General features: G+C 42.1%; 1 protein-coding gene across 1 annotated transcript in view; it reads right to left on the minus strand.

Moving 5' to 3' along the window:
- The window catches only part of LRMP (lymphoid-restricted membrane protein), a 36,532-nt gene that overhangs the window by 677 nt on the left and 17,645 nt on the right, over nucleotides 1–18,210 (minus strand). Inside the window, exons 14-26 of the mRNA XM_010145681.1 lie at nucleotides 16,991–17,052; nucleotides 15,985–16,050; nucleotides 6,736–6,808; nucleotides 5,895–5,946; nucleotides 5,782–5,809; nucleotides 5,105–5,245; nucleotides 4,537–4,671; nucleotides 3,575–3,722; nucleotides 2,404–2,447; nucleotides 1,650–1,727; nucleotides 1,487–1,551; nucleotides 991–1,092; nucleotides 712–816 (exon numbers count right to left, since the gene is read on the minus strand). Of these exons, the coding sequence (XP_010143983.1) occupies nucleotides 712–816; nucleotides 991–1,092; nucleotides 1,487–1,551; nucleotides 1,650–1,727; nucleotides 2,404–2,447; nucleotides 3,575–3,722; nucleotides 4,537–4,671; nucleotides 5,105–5,245; nucleotides 5,782–5,809; nucleotides 5,895–5,946; nucleotides 6,736–6,808; nucleotides 15,985–16,050; nucleotides 16,991–17,052 (1,099 nt within the window). The remainder of the gene's footprint in view (nucleotides 1–711; nucleotides 817–990; nucleotides 1,093–1,486; nucleotides 1,552–1,649; nucleotides 1,728–2,403; nucleotides 2,448–3,574; nucleotides 3,723–4,536; nucleotides 4,672–5,104; nucleotides 5,246–5,781; nucleotides 5,810–5,894; nucleotides 5,947–6,735; nucleotides 6,809–15,984; nucleotides 16,051–16,990; nucleotides 17,053–18,210) is intronic.

Below are 18,210 nucleotides of genomic sequence, written 5' to 3' on the forward strand. Positions count from 1 at the left end.
TGTCCTATGTTTTCTAGGGCTTTGGTGCCTTCCTTGGGGTTAGGGAGCAGTCTTACCCTCACTGACTCTACAAATCCTAGACCTCATGACACTGGGTACCTCCGTCCTTTACCAAACAACAGAAGAGATGTTTACGTTTGTTCTTGCTGCCTTCTAAGTTTTACACAGTAGTGTAAATTTTCTTGTCTCCCGCTTGATCGGGAATGCTCACGGTGGAGGCTTCGCAGTGTATGTGCATACACAGTTTCTGTGCAGACAGCAGACCTCCTTCACTGCAAGGCAGTGGCTTCCAAGGGATACTTGTTCAGGACAGCACTCTCTTCCTTGACTTGAGGTACTCCGAGAAGTTAGCTGGAATAGGCTGGAGCTAGTCGTGATAAATGCTTGTGTCTCAGCGTGTGCCAAAGCTTCTGGTAAATTTTGTACCAGCCGCAAATTCCCTGATCATTTTCACAAGATTACACGTTAGCATGATGGAGTAGCGTAGCTCTAACAGCTCTCACACAGTGACAAAGAGGAGGGATCGCAGCAAGAGGCTCCTCTAACTCATGATCTAGAGTGAGTAAGGAGTTCCTGGTGGGGTGATTTTGGCACCCGAGATCACTCATTTCTGGTTGGTTTAGAAACTGGGCATTTACAAGCCAACCAAAGCTACAGCTTTGCTTGCTCTTCCCATGTCCACCACCCTCATGATGATGTGAGAAAACTTACGCTGACTCTAGGTTCCATTTTGATGAATATTTTCCTTTTTCAGAGACACTTTCCTTCCTGGATGGTTCTCCTTGTACTTCAGCAGGTGATTCCAACTGCTCATTTCTGCAAGCAACCATCAACAGTTCCAGAGCTTTTCCATCAAGCATTCAGTTTGACAAGAGCTCACAATAGCTTGGCTTTATAGCCCTGACCAGTTGGTGGAAAGTTAAGAGTTCATTAAAAACAAACCAATCCACCCTGCACACACACTTCAGAGGAGGCTGCCATTGAACTTACTTTGTCTCCAAATGTTCATCTTCATATTCTGTCCAGGAATACGTGCTCATGAACCTCTGTAGTGAAGGACGCTTCTCATTTTGCTTTGCTCCTAGCCGCCCCCTGCCATATTTTAAACAATTTGCCTTAATTTTCCCATTGGATACATAAGAGAAAATTAGAAATTCAGCAGCAGCCTACTCATTTGAGTAGGCCTTAAACAAGTCGCAAAATCAGTTGCCTGAAAGTAGGATTTATTTAAAACAAAAACAACAAATCCATCAATGCCAGCTGCCTAGTTTTCATATTCTAGTTCTAAGACAAGACAGTCAAGGTAATTTAAAAAAAAGCTGTAACATTTAGTCATGAAGGCTCATTTAGCTATTGAAGCATGTAAAATTATGTGAAAGACACAGCCTAAATGTTACACCTCAAGAGGCTCCATAGGCTGCTTAACGCAGGCACAGTTTGAGCTCAAAATTTAACCCTATTCAAAGACAAACCCAAGTGACTTTACCAACTGCTTGATCTCCTGTTGATTTTATCGCTTCGTTCATCTCCATCGGGGTCATGGAGCAGGGCCTAGAGAAGAAGTTTGACACATTTACTGCATTTTCACACTTCAGCCCAGCTAGTTTGGAGAAGGTAAAGCGCCTCACCACCTGGGAGCCCTTACTTACCAGCGGCAACCCAATCCCTGCGCTTCCAGCACTCCTAGGCAATGCTGCAATGCTAACTCTCCGTAGGGATGATGATGGCTATACAAATAAGAGGCATTACTGACTATCAAGGGATGACTGGATTACTCACTGATCACATAAAATACCATCTGTTTTTATACAAACTGTATAGAGAAAAAATAGATGTTGATACTTAGCTTGAAGTGACACACAAAGAAAAGTCAAATCATAAGCACAGCCTAAACCATATTCTTTACAGCAGCATCTTTCCACATTAACTGCTTCCTCCCAAACACCTGCAGTGAGGCTGGCTACACAGCTTCCAGCAGAACACCAGAAGTGAGCGTGTCTAAATTCCCCTAGTGGTGCTCACAGAATTCCTACAGTCAATGTGAATTGCTCCCAACTATTTTTTTTCCATCTTTCTGTGCTAAACCCATCTTCTGTGACACCAACAAGGGAACCACACATGAACAATATTTCAGGGCTGCATGAGAGAACAGCCACTTCTGCTTCTGGGAACACTTCTTCATTTAAGTGGGACCACCTGCAGTTCTGTTGGGTTGATGGGGGGAGGTAGGGGTGAGTGAAAAATATACCCTTCTCTTTGATATCAGCCCGTATTTGAGACGGAAAACCACCAAGACAAGCATGCAGCAGAGCACCAGCACATGACAAAGCAAAGAAAAAACACACACAAACACATGCACACTTAACCACACTTGAAAATTTCATCTTAGGTAAGGGCCATTACCTTGAAGTTGAAAAAATTTGGTAGCTTTTTATTTGTAGATTCATCTGTGAAGAGATCAGATATCAGAAAGGCTTACAAGAATGCAGTGAGCTTTATCTGCAACTAAAGGTCTGACTGTAGAATGTTTAAGCAGAGCGTATCAGAGTACTCTCAAAGCAGAAGTAAGATTTCAGGAAAACTTTCATTATATAAGCTCATAATATTCACACAATACATCCTCTACAAGCATCAATTTCTGTTGCTATCATTAAATATGTTCTTCCACGGTCAAGGCAGTGTCCTGTCACCAGACAATCTTTTGCAGTCAGGAAGGAATAGCCTGTGATTCAGAGAGGTCCTGCAAGGATTTTACGAGTGTGCAAGACTGCCCTTTCTAGTTTTAAAATACATGCTCTATTTTTCAGAAGAACATAATCCCTCTCTGGCAAAGCCACAAGTGGACAGCACCATCCGAAAACCTGACCGCTGTACCTCCTGCTTAGAGGGGGAAATTCAGAGAACTGAAGGAACTTAAGGAGTAGACTGCCCTTTCTGGTTTTAAAATACATGCTCTATTTTTCAGAGGAATATAATCCCTCTCTGGCAAAGCCACAAGTGGACCGAGTGTGCAAGACTGCCCTTTCTAGTTTTAAAATACATGCTCTATTTTTCAGAAGAACATAATCCCTCTCTGGCAAAGCCACAAGTGGACAGCACCATCCGAAAACCTGACCGCTGTACCTCCTGCTTAGAGGGGGAAATTCAGAGAACTGAAGGAACTTAAGGAGTCCATAATTTTTGTTTAGAAGAGAGCAAGAAGCTCTCTTCAAAAAAGCAGTCGAAAGATCAGTTGCCTAGAAATAGCTACTGGGAATGCTCCAGTGAGTGAGCACCCAGATTTACTGCTCAAGGAATAAGACTGACTACCCCATGCAATGCATTTTTCTAAAAGCCAGAACATTACTGCATGGAGGCAATGTTTCCCCTCCCTCTAATGCCAGTTCACATACAAGTCTAATTTAAGAGAGTCGCTCCTGATACTGTTAGTAAATTGCTATTTCTTCCTCTATTGTCAGGAAAGGGGATACAACAGTCGTATAATCCCTTTACCTAATGTTAAGCTTCAGCTAGGATAAGGGTCTATCTGGCAGGTACCAGAAAAAGCGATGACAAAGCAGCTCTTCTCAGTTACCTCGATCTCCAAGAGAACTAAAGGATCTCTCATTCTGGAGCAGGACCTGCTTCAGTTCCTCAAGTTCTGCATGTTCTTTTGCATACATGCGCTTCAGGTTTTCCACATGTTGAATCATTACTTCCACAGCCTTGCTGACACGGCTCTCCTAACAGAGGAAGTGCAACAGCATTAAAAGAGGGGCAGCTCTGAGAAACTGCATCATGTGTGGAGGTTTTTTCCCCTCTCCCCGTTTAAACCATCTACTCATCTTTTAGCACTGTAATACAACACCCTCTCATTTCTGTCCACCCTTTCAGAGTTACACTGCAACCTATCACCCAACACATGCCCAAGTTAGATTGCATTTCTCCAGTGATTACTCTCATACTAAAATAAATTAGTCTTCATTTTCTGAGCCCTTACAACTCCTCCTCACCTCTTTCTCTGATCTACAGTCTCAGCTGCCACCATGCATTTGCTAGGATTGCCAAGTCATATTTTCATGCTGTTCTTCAGCATTATACACAATTACACATAACATTTGAACAGGTCTTTGTAGATTTCCATAGATTTAGCTCATTAGCTGCCCTTTCTGTAGGGCACAGAACTGTCATTAGAGCATCACGACTACTGTTCCCACATTGCATTCGTGTGCTCTCTTGTATATCTCAATCTGATGCAGGTTTTTTCTGGATTAATTTTTTGTTTGGGGTAGTTTTGTTTTAAATCATGACCACATTTCTGTTGCGTGTTTTCACACGGTGTAGCTGCTCTCAGTGCCTGGGATTACTTCTAACAAACACAAACATGACCCAAGAAGAGAAAGCCAGGACTAAGCTGCACTGGTCAGTCTGCATTACGTACACGAGATTCCCAAATGTAACTCTGGAATCAGAAGCCTAGCAAACAGATACTGCTATCCCTTTTACACCTAGAAGATTTTAACTTTGTACAAAAGGTATTTATGTGGAAAGAGTTACCTGATTAATAGCTCCCAACATCTCAGCTCTGCTGGCGACTCGGGCTGCATACTGGCTAAGAAACTGCAAGCTTTTCTGCAGCTTCTGAATAATCTCCTGTGCTTGGTTATCTTCTTCACACAAAGGAACTAAAGCCTAAGAGGCATATTTGTAAGAAAACCAGTGTGAGCTATTAGTGGACAAGGAAGGGGGAGCCCAACCGATGACACTGAGGGGTCATGATCAGGCCCAACAGCCTTGAGCACCCAACATCCTCAATCGCTGTAACTTGGATACAGACCTCCAGCGGGCAGAGACTTCAGCTTACCTAGCATAAAACCAGCTGAAGACAGGGGTTCTTGCCCAACATCCACACAACAGAAAATTTCCCAACTGCCTGAGCACACACCACACCCAGATGAAGGCCACCCCGCAAATGCAAAGTCTCTCCTATTTCAAGTGCCTCACTTAAGAACTTCACTCAGATTTGGCTATAGTATATCATACACAGACAAATCTTAAAAATAGCCATAGTAAGATCTGCAGATGTTCATCTCATCCCATCCTAACAGCCTGAGCCATCACTAACCTCTAACAACTTCAGGGCATTTGTGATCTCCTTCTTCAAATTTTCTTCAGCTAAATCTCGGGACCTTTCTTCAAGCCTTACTCTCTTGTCCAAGGTAAACAAGTCACATTTAAAACCTAAAGACAACCTCAGAAATTCAGCCTGTTGTGGGAGAGGAAAAGATTTCAGAATGATCCAAGTAATGCAGAAGCTTTTAAGGTAGATTTGGACATGACATTTGGGACTATACCCCACAAAGTTATAGGACAGATACAGAAGAGAAAGCAAACTCTGCCCACTCGGACAAACCCAGTCTTCCCATCTGTAGTGATGAGGGAAATAATGCGCAGCCAGAATAGGTGATTTCCTAGCAGGATGCAGCATGCCATCTGTGTCTTTTGACAAAACTGTCTTAAATCAAACACATTTGCCTGGGAGGAGGTCACAGTTATGCTCCCTCAAGCTTACAAACAAATGTTCCAGTACCAAGAATTCTTTTGTTCAGTTTTACAGATTTCCCCCTTTTCCCATCCCTTCTAAAGTTTCCACTGGCCTCGGAAAGACAGATTTCAGAAGCCGACTTACAGAAACACACCCAGTATACACTACTCAGCATCACTCTTTTACATAGGACAAGACATTAATTGGGATCTTTCCATTGTCAAAGATACTTCAGGATACAAGCAGCTGAGACTTACCTCCACTTCTTTTTCATTAGGCAAGTCACTGTAGGATAAGAAAAAGCAATCATGTAGCGTACCACAGCTTTAAAATCTACCTGCAGGTAATTACTGGAAGTCAAGACACTTACGGCTCACTTTGCTTTTTCTCTCCTTTAATGCCACCTGAGGTGGGTGAACTCCCTGAGAAGAGAGAAAAGGTTCTCAGGCAAAGGTGAAAAAAGAGTCTCCCCAAACCAGCTTATGAAAGTCTTTTAAGCTCCAGAAGCCACTGTTAAAGATGTTAAGCTGTTACAGTATTAAGCTCTTGCCAATAAAAACTTGTTTACCTCGGAGTATATTAGGGTTACAGCGTCAGTACGACAGCACAGCACTGTCACTTACACAAAGCCCCAGAAGCTACGTGTTTAGCTGGCTCCAACTGGCATCTAACTAGTCCAGGAATGGTTAATAGGTTTTGGCTTAAGTCCCCGGCCTGTAGGTTCAGGACGTTACATGACTTACTACATCACTAGCTTTTAGTGAACTGCAAAGGCAAAAGGTGAGGTGACTGGAAGAACGGAGATGCTTAAGCACAGTTCAGCAGAAACATCCTGCTTATCTATATCATAATACCCCGAGCTCTAACTAGCATAGAGGATGCAGCTTTACAAGAATTTGAGGAGGCCAGGTGTGCCAAAAATGTTTGAAACATCCCAAGAAATTTTCCTTCCTGTCTTGATAAAGATAGAGCTGGTTAGATCAGTATCTGTAGACAGAGAAGCAGATTTTGCATGATAACATTTTCCTCCTCTCCACTGCTAACCCATTTTGAACTCTAACTGCAGCTACTGCTCCTTTAAACAAGAACTCCTCATAACAATTGGTGAGGGGTAGGCAGCTCTCTGCACATCTTTACACAGCCCTTCACCCAGGTGACCAAGGCACGCGCTCCAGTGAGTTACATGAGCGTATTCAGCCAAAACCTCTTACCTTTCCTGCTGGGAGTGACAGCTGCCGCTTCTTCACCCTGCTCTTTATTATTTTTCTTTTCCTGGCTCACCTCCTAAAGGCAATATCAGAGAGCAGTTATAGCAAAGAACAGCCACAATACCACTGGAGGGACCTGCACCCTCCTGCAGTATTTTTCTTTGTCACTGCTCAGCCAAACCAGTTCTATGTTTCACAGTCACTCAGGCTCTTACTGGGTCTTGCTTTAAAACGTTTTGAAACGCAGTTCTGTGTTCTTCCGTCACGGAGCAGAATTTCTTCTCTGTCAGATCCGCTCCTGGGGAAAAACATCCCCAAAACCAAACGTAAGGATAAAAACAAAGCAAGTCTCCAACACCCAGTGTACTAGTCTGTACTAGGACTGGAAGAAACTGCAGCAAATGCCAGGAGAGAGCATTAAGGAGAGGCAGCAGCAAAGAACATAAAGACAGAAAGGAAGAATTGTGGTGATGATTGTGTGTGGCTTGGCAAAAAAAATCCCAATAAGAAATGTTACATGTTTACAAGTGAGAACATTACTCCTGGTTGTAGCTGAAGTTGCAAGAGTTATAGTAATATTGCCTTGGATAAATGAATTTCATTATTTTGCTACCAGCAAGGGATTAGTTTGTTCACTATTTAAAAGAGACAGTTTATAATTAATTTATTTAGAATTTTAGAAGCACAGAAATACGTAAAAAAACCCATGCACAAACAGGGTAAGTGATGAGTATTTGCAATTCTCTTTTCATGTTACGGCATATGAGACGAGTCAAGAAATAGATGCTACTTCAGCTGACACCACAGAGGAGCTTGAGCACAACCAGGTCATTAAATGCCTACAGTTGTGGTATTTCAGGCGTTCATAGGCTGGAAACAGTCTACCAACTTGGACTGTCCTCTGTACCTAGAAAACTTAACTAGCAGGGTGTAGATGGATCCAACAAAAAACCTTTCCCAGAAGGTAAGTGGTGATGAACTGATGATGCCAGTTCAAAGGCAACACAAACTTTCTAGTGCCACAATTTAAAGTAGGCAAAAATAACCTCTAGAAACACAGCTATTAAAAATATTTGAAAAGGAAATATTTAGCAAACTGAAGAAAGTCTGAGAGTCACACTAGTTTCTTGTGTAGCAGTATCTCTGGTAGCTATTTATACTTTTTAGAACATCAACAATAATTTTTTTGACTGTTTATGTAGTCATACATCCCCACAAAGATGCAAACTAAAGAAATGACACAACCACCACCAGCTTTGGATTTGAAGCTATTTCTGTTTTCAACCTTCACATTGACAATGATTTCTACTTAGCACTCCCTTTGGGCACTGCTGATTTTTGCAGCAGCCCTGCACATCCGACCTGGCAGTCTCACAAGCACCTTTGGAAGGCATTGGGTGGTGAAAACCACAAGCAGAGATTCGGTGTCTCCGTTCTAATACTAAAAATACTTTCTACGCAGAGATGAACAACAAGCAGTAGGATTCTCATACTTTAAAGCTATTTTGACTCTTTGTTTTGCATATCTGTTTCCTCCTTGCTGAAGACACTTGGACCTCATATGAAAACTAAGAGCAAAGGCAAATTAGTAGAAAGCAAATATATTTAAGTGAAGGGACTGAATTAGATTTCAGGAAGGTAGGGTTAAACAAAAAACCAAACAAGAAATGATAAAGAGTCTTATTTTTAGGTAAAAGTTAAAAATGATTACAATCATTCATGCACGTGTATTCTGTGCTGCTCAGTTTTTCTAGATATAGCTTAAACACCCTGCGTACCCATACTCCAGTTTTGTTTTGCTTTTAGTTTAAGTGGAAGAAGCACCATCAGATCCAGCAAGAATAATTCTTCTGGGTGTTTATGGCTATAACAAAAGACATAACCATACACAAAAGTCTCTATCCTCGTCTATCCTCCGGATCCATTCCAGCTTTTTGCACACAGAGCATCAGTTTTGAAAGAAAGCGTTAGTCTAGCTGCATCACTAAACTTAAACCATGAAAACATTTCTCTCCTCCCAAAATTGCTTGGTGTTTAGTACCCCCCCAGTGTTTTGCCAGCTGAGCCATCATTAGGTTTTCACTAGGTTATTTCATGTTTACTTCTTGCAGTGCTGTAGGCTATCAGCCTCTTGCAATTAGGTAAAGCTGCATTACTACTCAGTTTCCAGAAGGTCGAGAGCACTCAGAAGCAAAACTGTGCTCAATAACAGAAAAATCACAAGTTGTCAAATAAGTTATTTTTGTCCCTTCAGCGATGTGCTGGAAGCAAGCTGTTTCCTCACTGCATGAGTGCCAGTGTGCTGCAGCAGTTACTGTACCCGATACAGGACCAGTCAGACCCTTACCATTGCTTTTCTCCGTTGCTACAGAAGTTGGCACATCTTCCTCACTTTCACGTGAGCACACACACGAGGGTGATCTTTCCTCCATAACAAGGCAGCCTGTAATATCAGGCAATAGAAGAGAGAGCTCTTACTGTTCAGTAAATGCAGACTTGCGCATTATCTAGTGCCAAGACTTCCACCGTAGAAAGTTCACAGTTCCGTGCCCCAAGTTACGGGCTTACCTGCTACTGGTGCAGTGCTTTCCAAAAACGATGTAAGAGTTTCTTGGGGTGAAGTTAAGTGATCACTGCCAAAACAAAATTCTTTCAGAATCCCATTGGTATTATACGGTCTTGATAAAGGCTTTTAAAAGCTTGCACAAAACCTGACCTGGATAGGATCAAACTGCCTGGTAGTGTTGGCTCTCCACGGTCAATCTTAACAGAAAGAGAAGAATTAGTATCAGGGAAAGCGTTGCTGTGTGAGTCAGAAATTTGTATGTCAGAGTTTTAACAATTCCCCCAGCTGTGCCCAAATTATTTCAGCAGTGAAGAACTAGATGGCAAGTATGCAGATTTATCTGCTAGTCTAAAGCCATGCATACATGCAGTATGTAGGTCAGCATATCATCGTGAGGAGAGAGAACTGCTTCTGTAGAAATCTTGCCTCAGGACTATCATAGAGGTGTATTTTTGGTTCCAATGCACATTTTCAAATTACCAACATACGAGTTACCATGCCACTGTCTAGCTCAACGTCATTCATGAAGATATATCCATTTTCAAGGTTTTGACCTCAAGCCCTACAAAAGCGAGGTGCACAGAGCTTCACTCAGCCATAGACAGACTCATTTAGGTAAGTAAAAGCTTTACTATTAACTGCTCAACCAAGTAGATGATTCAGGACACAGAAGTTGTGTTGTACACATTAGCGTCTGAGTGATGCGAGTTTTCAATACTGTATATATAGCGATTATCTAGCTACTTCAGAAGGCTTCAGCCCTCCTCCTTTGTATGCAGTCAGCAGAGGAATTCACCAGTTACAGGCTGGTACTTAGTTTTTCGTGTTCCTTTACCTGCTACACTGCGGTTCTGGACCTGAGTCTTATCACATTACAGACAAAACAACATCTTAAGTCTTTTAATATGGCAAGAGATGCTGAATGGGAAATACCCCTCTTCATTTCACCCCAGGAAACTCCAGTTTGCTTATTCAGTTGATAGATCAGTCTCTCCTTATGGGTGAAAATCCAGGTGAAACAGAGGTTTAAAGGGTTAAGACAGTAATGACTTGTGATTAACTCCACCCACTACAGAAAAGGAGTGCTGAACAAAACCCAAAGCTATCTCCAAGCAGAGAAGGAGTGAAGCTTTGGGGAGCTCCCTACATATCAAGTGTCCAAGAGCATTACTGAAGTAGAAAATGACTACAGAAAAAACATATTACCAAGTGATTGCCTATGTTTTGGTCTTTTCCCTCCCCCCTCAAACATCCTCAGAGGGCCCAGAAAACCCTGCGAAGTACAAAAGGAGGTGACTAAGGCCCTGGTCACTTCTGAGGTCAACCAACTGCTCCCACCACCAGTAAATGCCTTCTCTCTCCTCTCTGCTCAGAGCAGAGCTGCACTCACAGAGCCCTGCCCCAGCCAGCTGGATGTTTCCCCTTAATGCAAATCCAGGGTATTTTTATTCTCATTTGAATTCTCTGTTTAAGCTTAAGGAAGTACAGCATTGCATTTGCCTTGTTCAGGCTATTACGTTTACAGGAGCACTGGGGAAGGAGAAGGTGAAAATGAATAGCATGTTGGAATGGAAATAAGAGACATCTAAAGAGCTTTTAAACCACACACATCACAACCCAAACAAACAAAAACTTGCATCAGCTGGAACTGACTAAAGCAATATATTATTCTACATGTCCTCGCCCTCACCAAGTAATCACATGGTCAGTTTTTTTCTGTTTGCGATGAAGGGAAATCCTCAATTCCATTTTTAAAACCCCGTACTGACTATTAAGATCAGTGCAATCCATGGGAGTGCACAGGATACACTTTAAGAAAAACAATAAGAAACCCCCACATTCTAGATTTCCTAAAGTTTTTTTTTGCACAAGGCATTAGAAAATGGCAGTTCTTCCTAATAAAAGGATTGTGTCAAAGATCCTGCAGTACATTCCTAAGCACTTTTTCCCTTCTCCATCCCTTTGATTAACATATTAATCCAAGGATCTTCTATCACAACTCACAAATCCTGGCCCCAGTGTCTCGTGTAACTCGTCCCAAATGAGCATTAACATTTGGAAGGCCTATCACCTGTTTTTTATACTGTGATGTTCTGATTTTTAAATGTGAAAATCAGAAGTATAAAAAGCCCAAGCTTCATCTGACTCTCGCAAACGCTCCTTTAACAAATAGCCCCTAAAATCCTGTGGTGACAAAGCTTTGACAAAATAATTTGACTTACTGAAGGGCTTGATCAGCTCAAAACATCTGCCACCACAGTGGAATAGGAAACACTAGGGAGACTTCTCCTATTAAACAAGGTCATTCAAATGTTGCTGCATGTCACTTTTTAGAACAGATACTGGACACAGCCCATTTGCCTTTTCTCTATAGCAAGTTTAACATTTTTATTTTCCCTCTCTAGAGCACTCACACAAAAGGTTTATATAAGAAAGAGCAAAAAATGAAAAATAACATTTCTGAGCCCAGCTAGAGTTACAGAAAGCTCCAGAACAATGAAGCACAGGCATTTCAAACAACTTTCCAGGACTGGATAAAGCTGAAGAGGTTAAAGAGGTTATCCTCTTTAAGATAGCTTTAAATAGTAGCAGCACAAGCTAGGAGTTCCTTGCCTGCTTTACCCCAACACTTCACCCCCCGTATGCTGAAACCACAGGCAGTCCCCACCACTCTTTTTACCTTCACTGCACGTTCTGCCTTGATTTGCTGCTACAACTGTACCACTGCTGTACTTGAAGGTACCACACCAGTTTGGGCAGGTCTGAGGTTGCCTACTCAGTCTTACATCAGGTTCACAGAAACTACTGACCCATATTCTTCCATCATCACCAACATCAATACTGGAGTTCATAAAGCTAATTAGAAGCCCTGCATGGCAAGTCTGGATTTCAATAGTGAGTATTATGGCACAGAGCACAACTACGTCTGCTGAGCTGCAGCTCATCCTGCTGTTGCTATGAGAGCACCAACTGACAGTTCAAGCTGTAGATGCAGGATGCAATACAGCAGCGAAGAAATGTCAGCTGAAGGAAAATTTTCATGCAGCAAAGACATTATTTTTTCAGCTGTTACGATAGCCGTGGGAGAAAGCACAGAGAAAGGCAGCATTCACAACTAGAACATCCTGTGGCTTCTTGCAGGTGGACAAAAAAGCAGCAAAATCACTCAGAATTCCCTAGTAGAACTGAGTATCACAGCAGAAATAACACTGTCTCAAGCCTTGAAACCACATTTAAATACTCCCCAGCTAAAAGCATGACCCAGCTGCATGTGAACATCAAGACACATTTGGGTTTACAACTACAGTATTCCAGAAGCGTGCCCAGATAGAAGGGACTGCTCCACGCAGAACAAGATGTCACAGCACCCTGCTGACGGATGCCAGCTCCGTTCACCTTGGAGCAGTGCTGATTTACAGCTGCTCAATCTGGATCTGGGTCTGAGCAAGGCACTATATGCTTGAACCCATTCAAAACTACATCTTGGGCATCAGAGACAGCACTCACCTCAGTAAGTGAAGAGTCCATCATTGTAATGGAAACAGGAAGGTCTGCATCAGTATAGTTACCAGCAGAGCATATTTTCCACCTGGCAATACACATTTTATTTGCATATTGCCCAAACAACCGTGAGATATATTGCCCGTTTTCCTTAAGCACATAACAACTGAATTTGCCACTATCTGTGTAGTCAGACAGCTGGTCTCTGTGAAAGAAATTCATCACTAACATCAATCCCTCCTCCCCCAAACAGCAAGAACCATCACCAGTCCTTCTCCCAACCTCCTCCACACTGCACAATTCTACAGAAAACCAGTGACTTCAAGAGCTGCTGAGTCTTTTGCTGCAGTCTGCCTGCCTCTGCATCTTCAGGAATGTCCTTATCTTTTAAAATATTCACTGACAATTGTTAGCTAGCTTTCATAGTCTAAAGCAGTTCAATCTCTATTTTAAAAATCTAAGAAGGCAGCTTGATAAGCCAAGCACTCAAATTCCTGCTCTAAACTCTGAAAAAAATGTGACTCCTCAAAGCCAATAGCATTTTGGGTCCTAAATGGGAGCACCAGTAGTGACTGAAAATAGACTCAAGAATACCTACATCACGCCTCAGTTCTCCAGCATGAAATGGAAACACCATCACTGTATTTGGCTGGTGGTCATATCAACAGTTAAAGTTTTAATATTACTTTTGTGAACAGAAGCGAAGTGTTACCCCATAATGCCATCAGCTGACCAAGTGTCCAATATTTCCTGTAAGGGACACCCTGCTGTTGCACTCAGTATGTGCTGGGGATACAGCTTGCCCTTGGAACCTGCTAGATCCCTTGGACTCTTCTACCCTTCACCCCAAAGAGGTTATTCTGCCATCTTACTTGCACCCAACTAACGTCACTTCTGAAGTGGATGCATGTCCCAGATAGCAGCTCTCAAATATGCAGCTGCCAGAGCTCTGTCTACAAGGCCAATCCCAGTCGTGTACAGGAGAGTTACTTAGGCGTGAGGTTTCCAAGCTCAGAGCATCTGTTACAAGAGACAAGGGTGAAGAGTGGTGGTCACAGGCAAAGTTGGATTTAATCACTTTTTTATGAAATCTAAAATACTCAGGAAGCAGACCAACCAAATACAGATTTACAAAAAGACAACTCTCATCTTGGTATGAGTGAGTTATGCGGCCTCCACATATTTTGTAGATGGAGAGTCTGGAGGGCCTGGGGATAGGGATTTTCCATCAGTCAGGTTATAGAAACTTCCACGTAAGACATCTTTGTTGTAGCAAATTGTTTTGTGTGGTAGAGGACTGGGAAATAGATGTGGTTTTGTATCAATGCTTGATTGGTGCAAGCTGAGAATATCTGCCTTACTTGTGGCTGGATCATGATATTACAGCAAGTGGCAAGAACACTCCAAGCTGGCCCACTGAAACAGCCCTTTCCAAGCAGCACAGCACTCTTAACAAGGAGAATGTGCAGTCAAGCAAAACATTCTGTTTTGCCCAGCGTGGCATAGAACTACATTTGAGCATTTTATAGTTTGAGAAGAGACAATGTTGTACCAGCTTACTGCTGGAAGAAGCATTTTGCCTATGAAATCTCAAATGCACTTTGCAGTTCTGTGGCCCTGCAGTGCACATCTGCCAGTGGTTACTTTTAATACTCATAAGGCTTGAGAGTTGCAGAGAAGAATGAACACCTTAAGAATGCAACTGATTCTCTGTAGCTTCATTACCCATTTAAGTTTTTAAACTAGGTCTGACCTCAGCTCAGCAGCAAAGTAACAGGACATCGCTTGCTCTCTCAGTGTGTGCCAGTCAGAATGGGAAGAACATAACTTAAGCCCTCTTGATCCAGGCTGGTGAGCATCTTGTCAGGAAGATACTAGGATGTTCAACTTACTTCAATAGTTCCTTAAGCTTTTTTTTTTTAAGGACTCCTCTTAGCCAGCCACCTTTTCAGATCTTTCACTACAAGCATTAATATGTCAGCCTCCCAGATTACATGCAGAAATAGGCTAAAGCCAACAATAGATTTTCCACACTCTACCAGCAGGTTTAACACCATTGATACTGTTCTATCAACTTTTCCCATATTTCAGAAGAGAGACAGAAAAATGGCCAATGCCACCAGGTCTTACCTAGCAGAGGTGTGCTATACCAGTATGAAATATCTGAGGACAGTGTCCTGGAACATTCAGGGCATAAGGTGGGCCCTTTACTCCACAGTCGCCTAGAGCAATTGAGCTGCAAATTGAAAAACAAGTGCTGCTGTTGTTCAATCGCACTGAATACATGAATGCCATCAATTCCTCACACACACACAGGCACAGTTACATCTGCATAATGTAATACTAACAGTTGTACAAATAAATCATCTGTTCCTTTTTTGTCTAAGAGCCCACATCCTTAGTGAGCAGAATAGATATAGGAAGAGGCAGAATAATTAAACTTCATATTTTCAGACACGTTGATTCAAGCTTGGTCTTGAACTAGATACTACAAACAAGGCAAGATGAGTAGGACAGAAGAATAAAAGAACCACCCAATCAACTAAACCCCATGAAAAACCAAAAAACCCAAATCACCTCTTTCAGCCAAGCCAACCAGACAGACTAAGGAATGGAACATTTGTCTTATGTCCAGCATCTGCTACACAGATCAGATTTCCCTCAGCAGGAGGGCACCTCCAGCTTGGCTGCATGGAGACAAAGCACTGCCCCCACCATCCCCTGTCCCTGAGTGTACACCACTTGGTTTGCTGTTTAGTGTAAAGAGGCATCACTTGAAGATGGCTAGAAGAAACTTCTGAAGCAACACTTATGCAGATGCTTTTGACGTAATAGTGCATAAGTGATGAAAAACAGAAAAGAAACTGGAAGATGTAGCTCTATCTTCAGCCTCTGATCCTTCTCAAAATGCAATTCAAACACCTGTATTTTGCCACAGTGACTGTTCAGAAGCACTTGGAAACTGGTTTTGCAATAAGGTTTTGAATATACCTTTGTATGTGCACATAGATCCACATGCATATGTACATAAATATGCATCTCAAATCATTTTTTACTCAACGTTTAATGTGGCAAAATTTCTCACAAGGAAAGTTACCAATTTCCTTCAGATCAAAAAAAATAAGACCAAGCAAAATGAGCATCACATTAACAGGCTCAGCAACAGTCATAGCAAGCACACTTACCTTCCCTTTTACCAGCTCAGCTGATGTGGGCAGCAAACTGTAGTCAGATTCTAACTCTGCACAGCTCTGTTACAATAGAGAAATAGTTTAAGGCAGGCAGATGTTGAAGAAAAAGTAAGAAAAAGAGAGAAGTAATACTATTGCTCATTATGAGCAAAGTGGAATTTTATCTTTCTAACTGAGCTATTTTCAGTTCTCAGTTGCTTGCCCCTATGCAGTTGTTTCCCCTTGCTACTTTCAGCCTTTAGTTCTGCAGACTTTCATGCACAAATACAGGTTTTATTCATATGCAGCTCGTCCACACTTTTGGTTCTACTCCTCCGATGCCCCTGTTACAGCCCAGGATACATTTTAGGATCTTCTCTTTGTCTTTGTAAATACCTTGTTATTCTATGTTACATCCAGACCGTTCAAACCCTGAGCTACAGCATTCCTTACTAGAGCCAGTTGGGAAAAGAGTCTTCTCACAATGTCTCCCCCTCCACCCCCTTCCAAAATCGAAGAAAGTATTTTTATTCAAAGCAAAAACTCCAGTTATATAATTTCCAACGTATTTCCACAAAGGAGCACAAAGGCAATAACTGTTTCACTGCCTATTCCAATATCTTGACATTGAAAAAACTACAATTTTTAAAAATTTGTTTTCAAGACTGTCTGCAGAAGAGAGGGCTGATTATGGGGGACAAAACACACCAATGCATCAGAAAAAGCTATGCTCAGCCCCATTTGATATGAGCACTAACAACTGTCTACAGTGAAGACCAACACCTCACCTCTAAGTTCTAGCCCGTTTCTTCCAGAAGGTTAAGGAAGGAAAATAATAATGAGCAGATCAGCACATACAGTTTACTGCCTCCACAGTTGCGTACGTGTTGGAAAAGAAGAAATCAATGCTGCCAAAATACTTGCAGTCCGTCTCAGCTGTGGATCATCTTGGGATGTCCTTCCACCAGAGTACCTCCTATACAAGCCTACCTTTTCTTCTTCCACCAAACAAGCGTCATACCTGATACAGCAATTCAGAGAGTCGCCTTTGAAGCAGTTCCCATCTCAGTGCATTAGCAGTTGCTATGAAGAGACATGTACAAATCTTACAGGGTTCCTTATAATTTGATAACAAGTAGTCAGATGTTATAGCATCTTTAAACCTGACTAATGCCTATCATGAATCCACTGTACTTTGCTTTACTCTAGTTATACCTACAATAATTTTTCACAAGAAAGATAATTTTAAAATTGCAAGTTCTGCTCTACAGAAAATACTGAGCACTTTTCCTTCTCTGTTATGTTTCCTCTTGCTATAAGGGGTGGGGACAATGCATCCCCAAATCAGCATTAAGGTGCCACAGTACCCTGTGGAAATGGACAACTCCATTACTTGTTTTTGGAAGAGGAACATTGGTCCTTCCAATCCAACACCCTGCACAGAAATTTTAAAGTCAATGGGCTTAATGTTATACTTAGAAACATTCTTTCTTCAATATGGTAATATCAGGGCCTGCCTCTGGTGACTTCTACCTTGATATAAGCCTAACATAGCTTTTATATCACAGCTAATAATGGGGGGTGAGAGGTGAAAGGAGATTTCATTAGCACTGTCTCTTCAGTGTCCAAGCAAAAATTGAAGGCGGCTCTCAACAATTTGTTCAACTTTTTCATTGGATAAGGGCTGTAACAGTGGCAAGTCGTGATTAGACAGCTTCTGTTAGACGAAGGAGCTGTGCCAGGTTGACTTAGGTTGAGTAGGGAACCTGTCGGCTAAGGAAGCCACTAATTTCTCATCTCCTACCATGCAGGTGGAAGGAACTAGGGGAAAGTCATGGGTAGGTGGCTGGGGAAGGGACCACAGCACAGCCCTTCAATTAGAAGGGGCACTAGACATGTCTGGCCTTCTGCAGGAACCAATACAAAGCATTGTCCTCCCAAACTCCCATCCTTGTTTGTCAGCCCTGTTCTTTATAACACTTGCAACTTCTCCAAACATCTACATGTATAGAGAGGGATTTCTTGCAAACTACTGAAGTGATTTAAAGCCAGTCTCAGCCACTTTCAGGGTGGTAGTTTGAGGAGGAACTGTGGGGTTTTGATTGGTTTAATTTTTTTTAGTCACAGTGGCACTAGTCCTTTCTATGTGTCTGAGTTCTCTTTTCACTTACTCCAGCTCTCTTGGCAGAAAAGCTTTGACTATTCAGAGCTGGAAAATGACACACGCTTTCCATTGTTATG

The sequence above is a fragment of the Buceros rhinoceros genome, unplaced genomic scaffold (genome assembly GCF_000710305.1).
Source record: "Buceros rhinoceros silvestris isolate BGI_N320 unplaced genomic scaffold, ASM71030v1 scaffold661, whole genome shotgun sequence".
Taxonomy (NCBI): Eukaryota; Metazoa; Chordata; class Aves; order Bucerotiformes; family Bucerotidae; genus Buceros; species Buceros rhinoceros.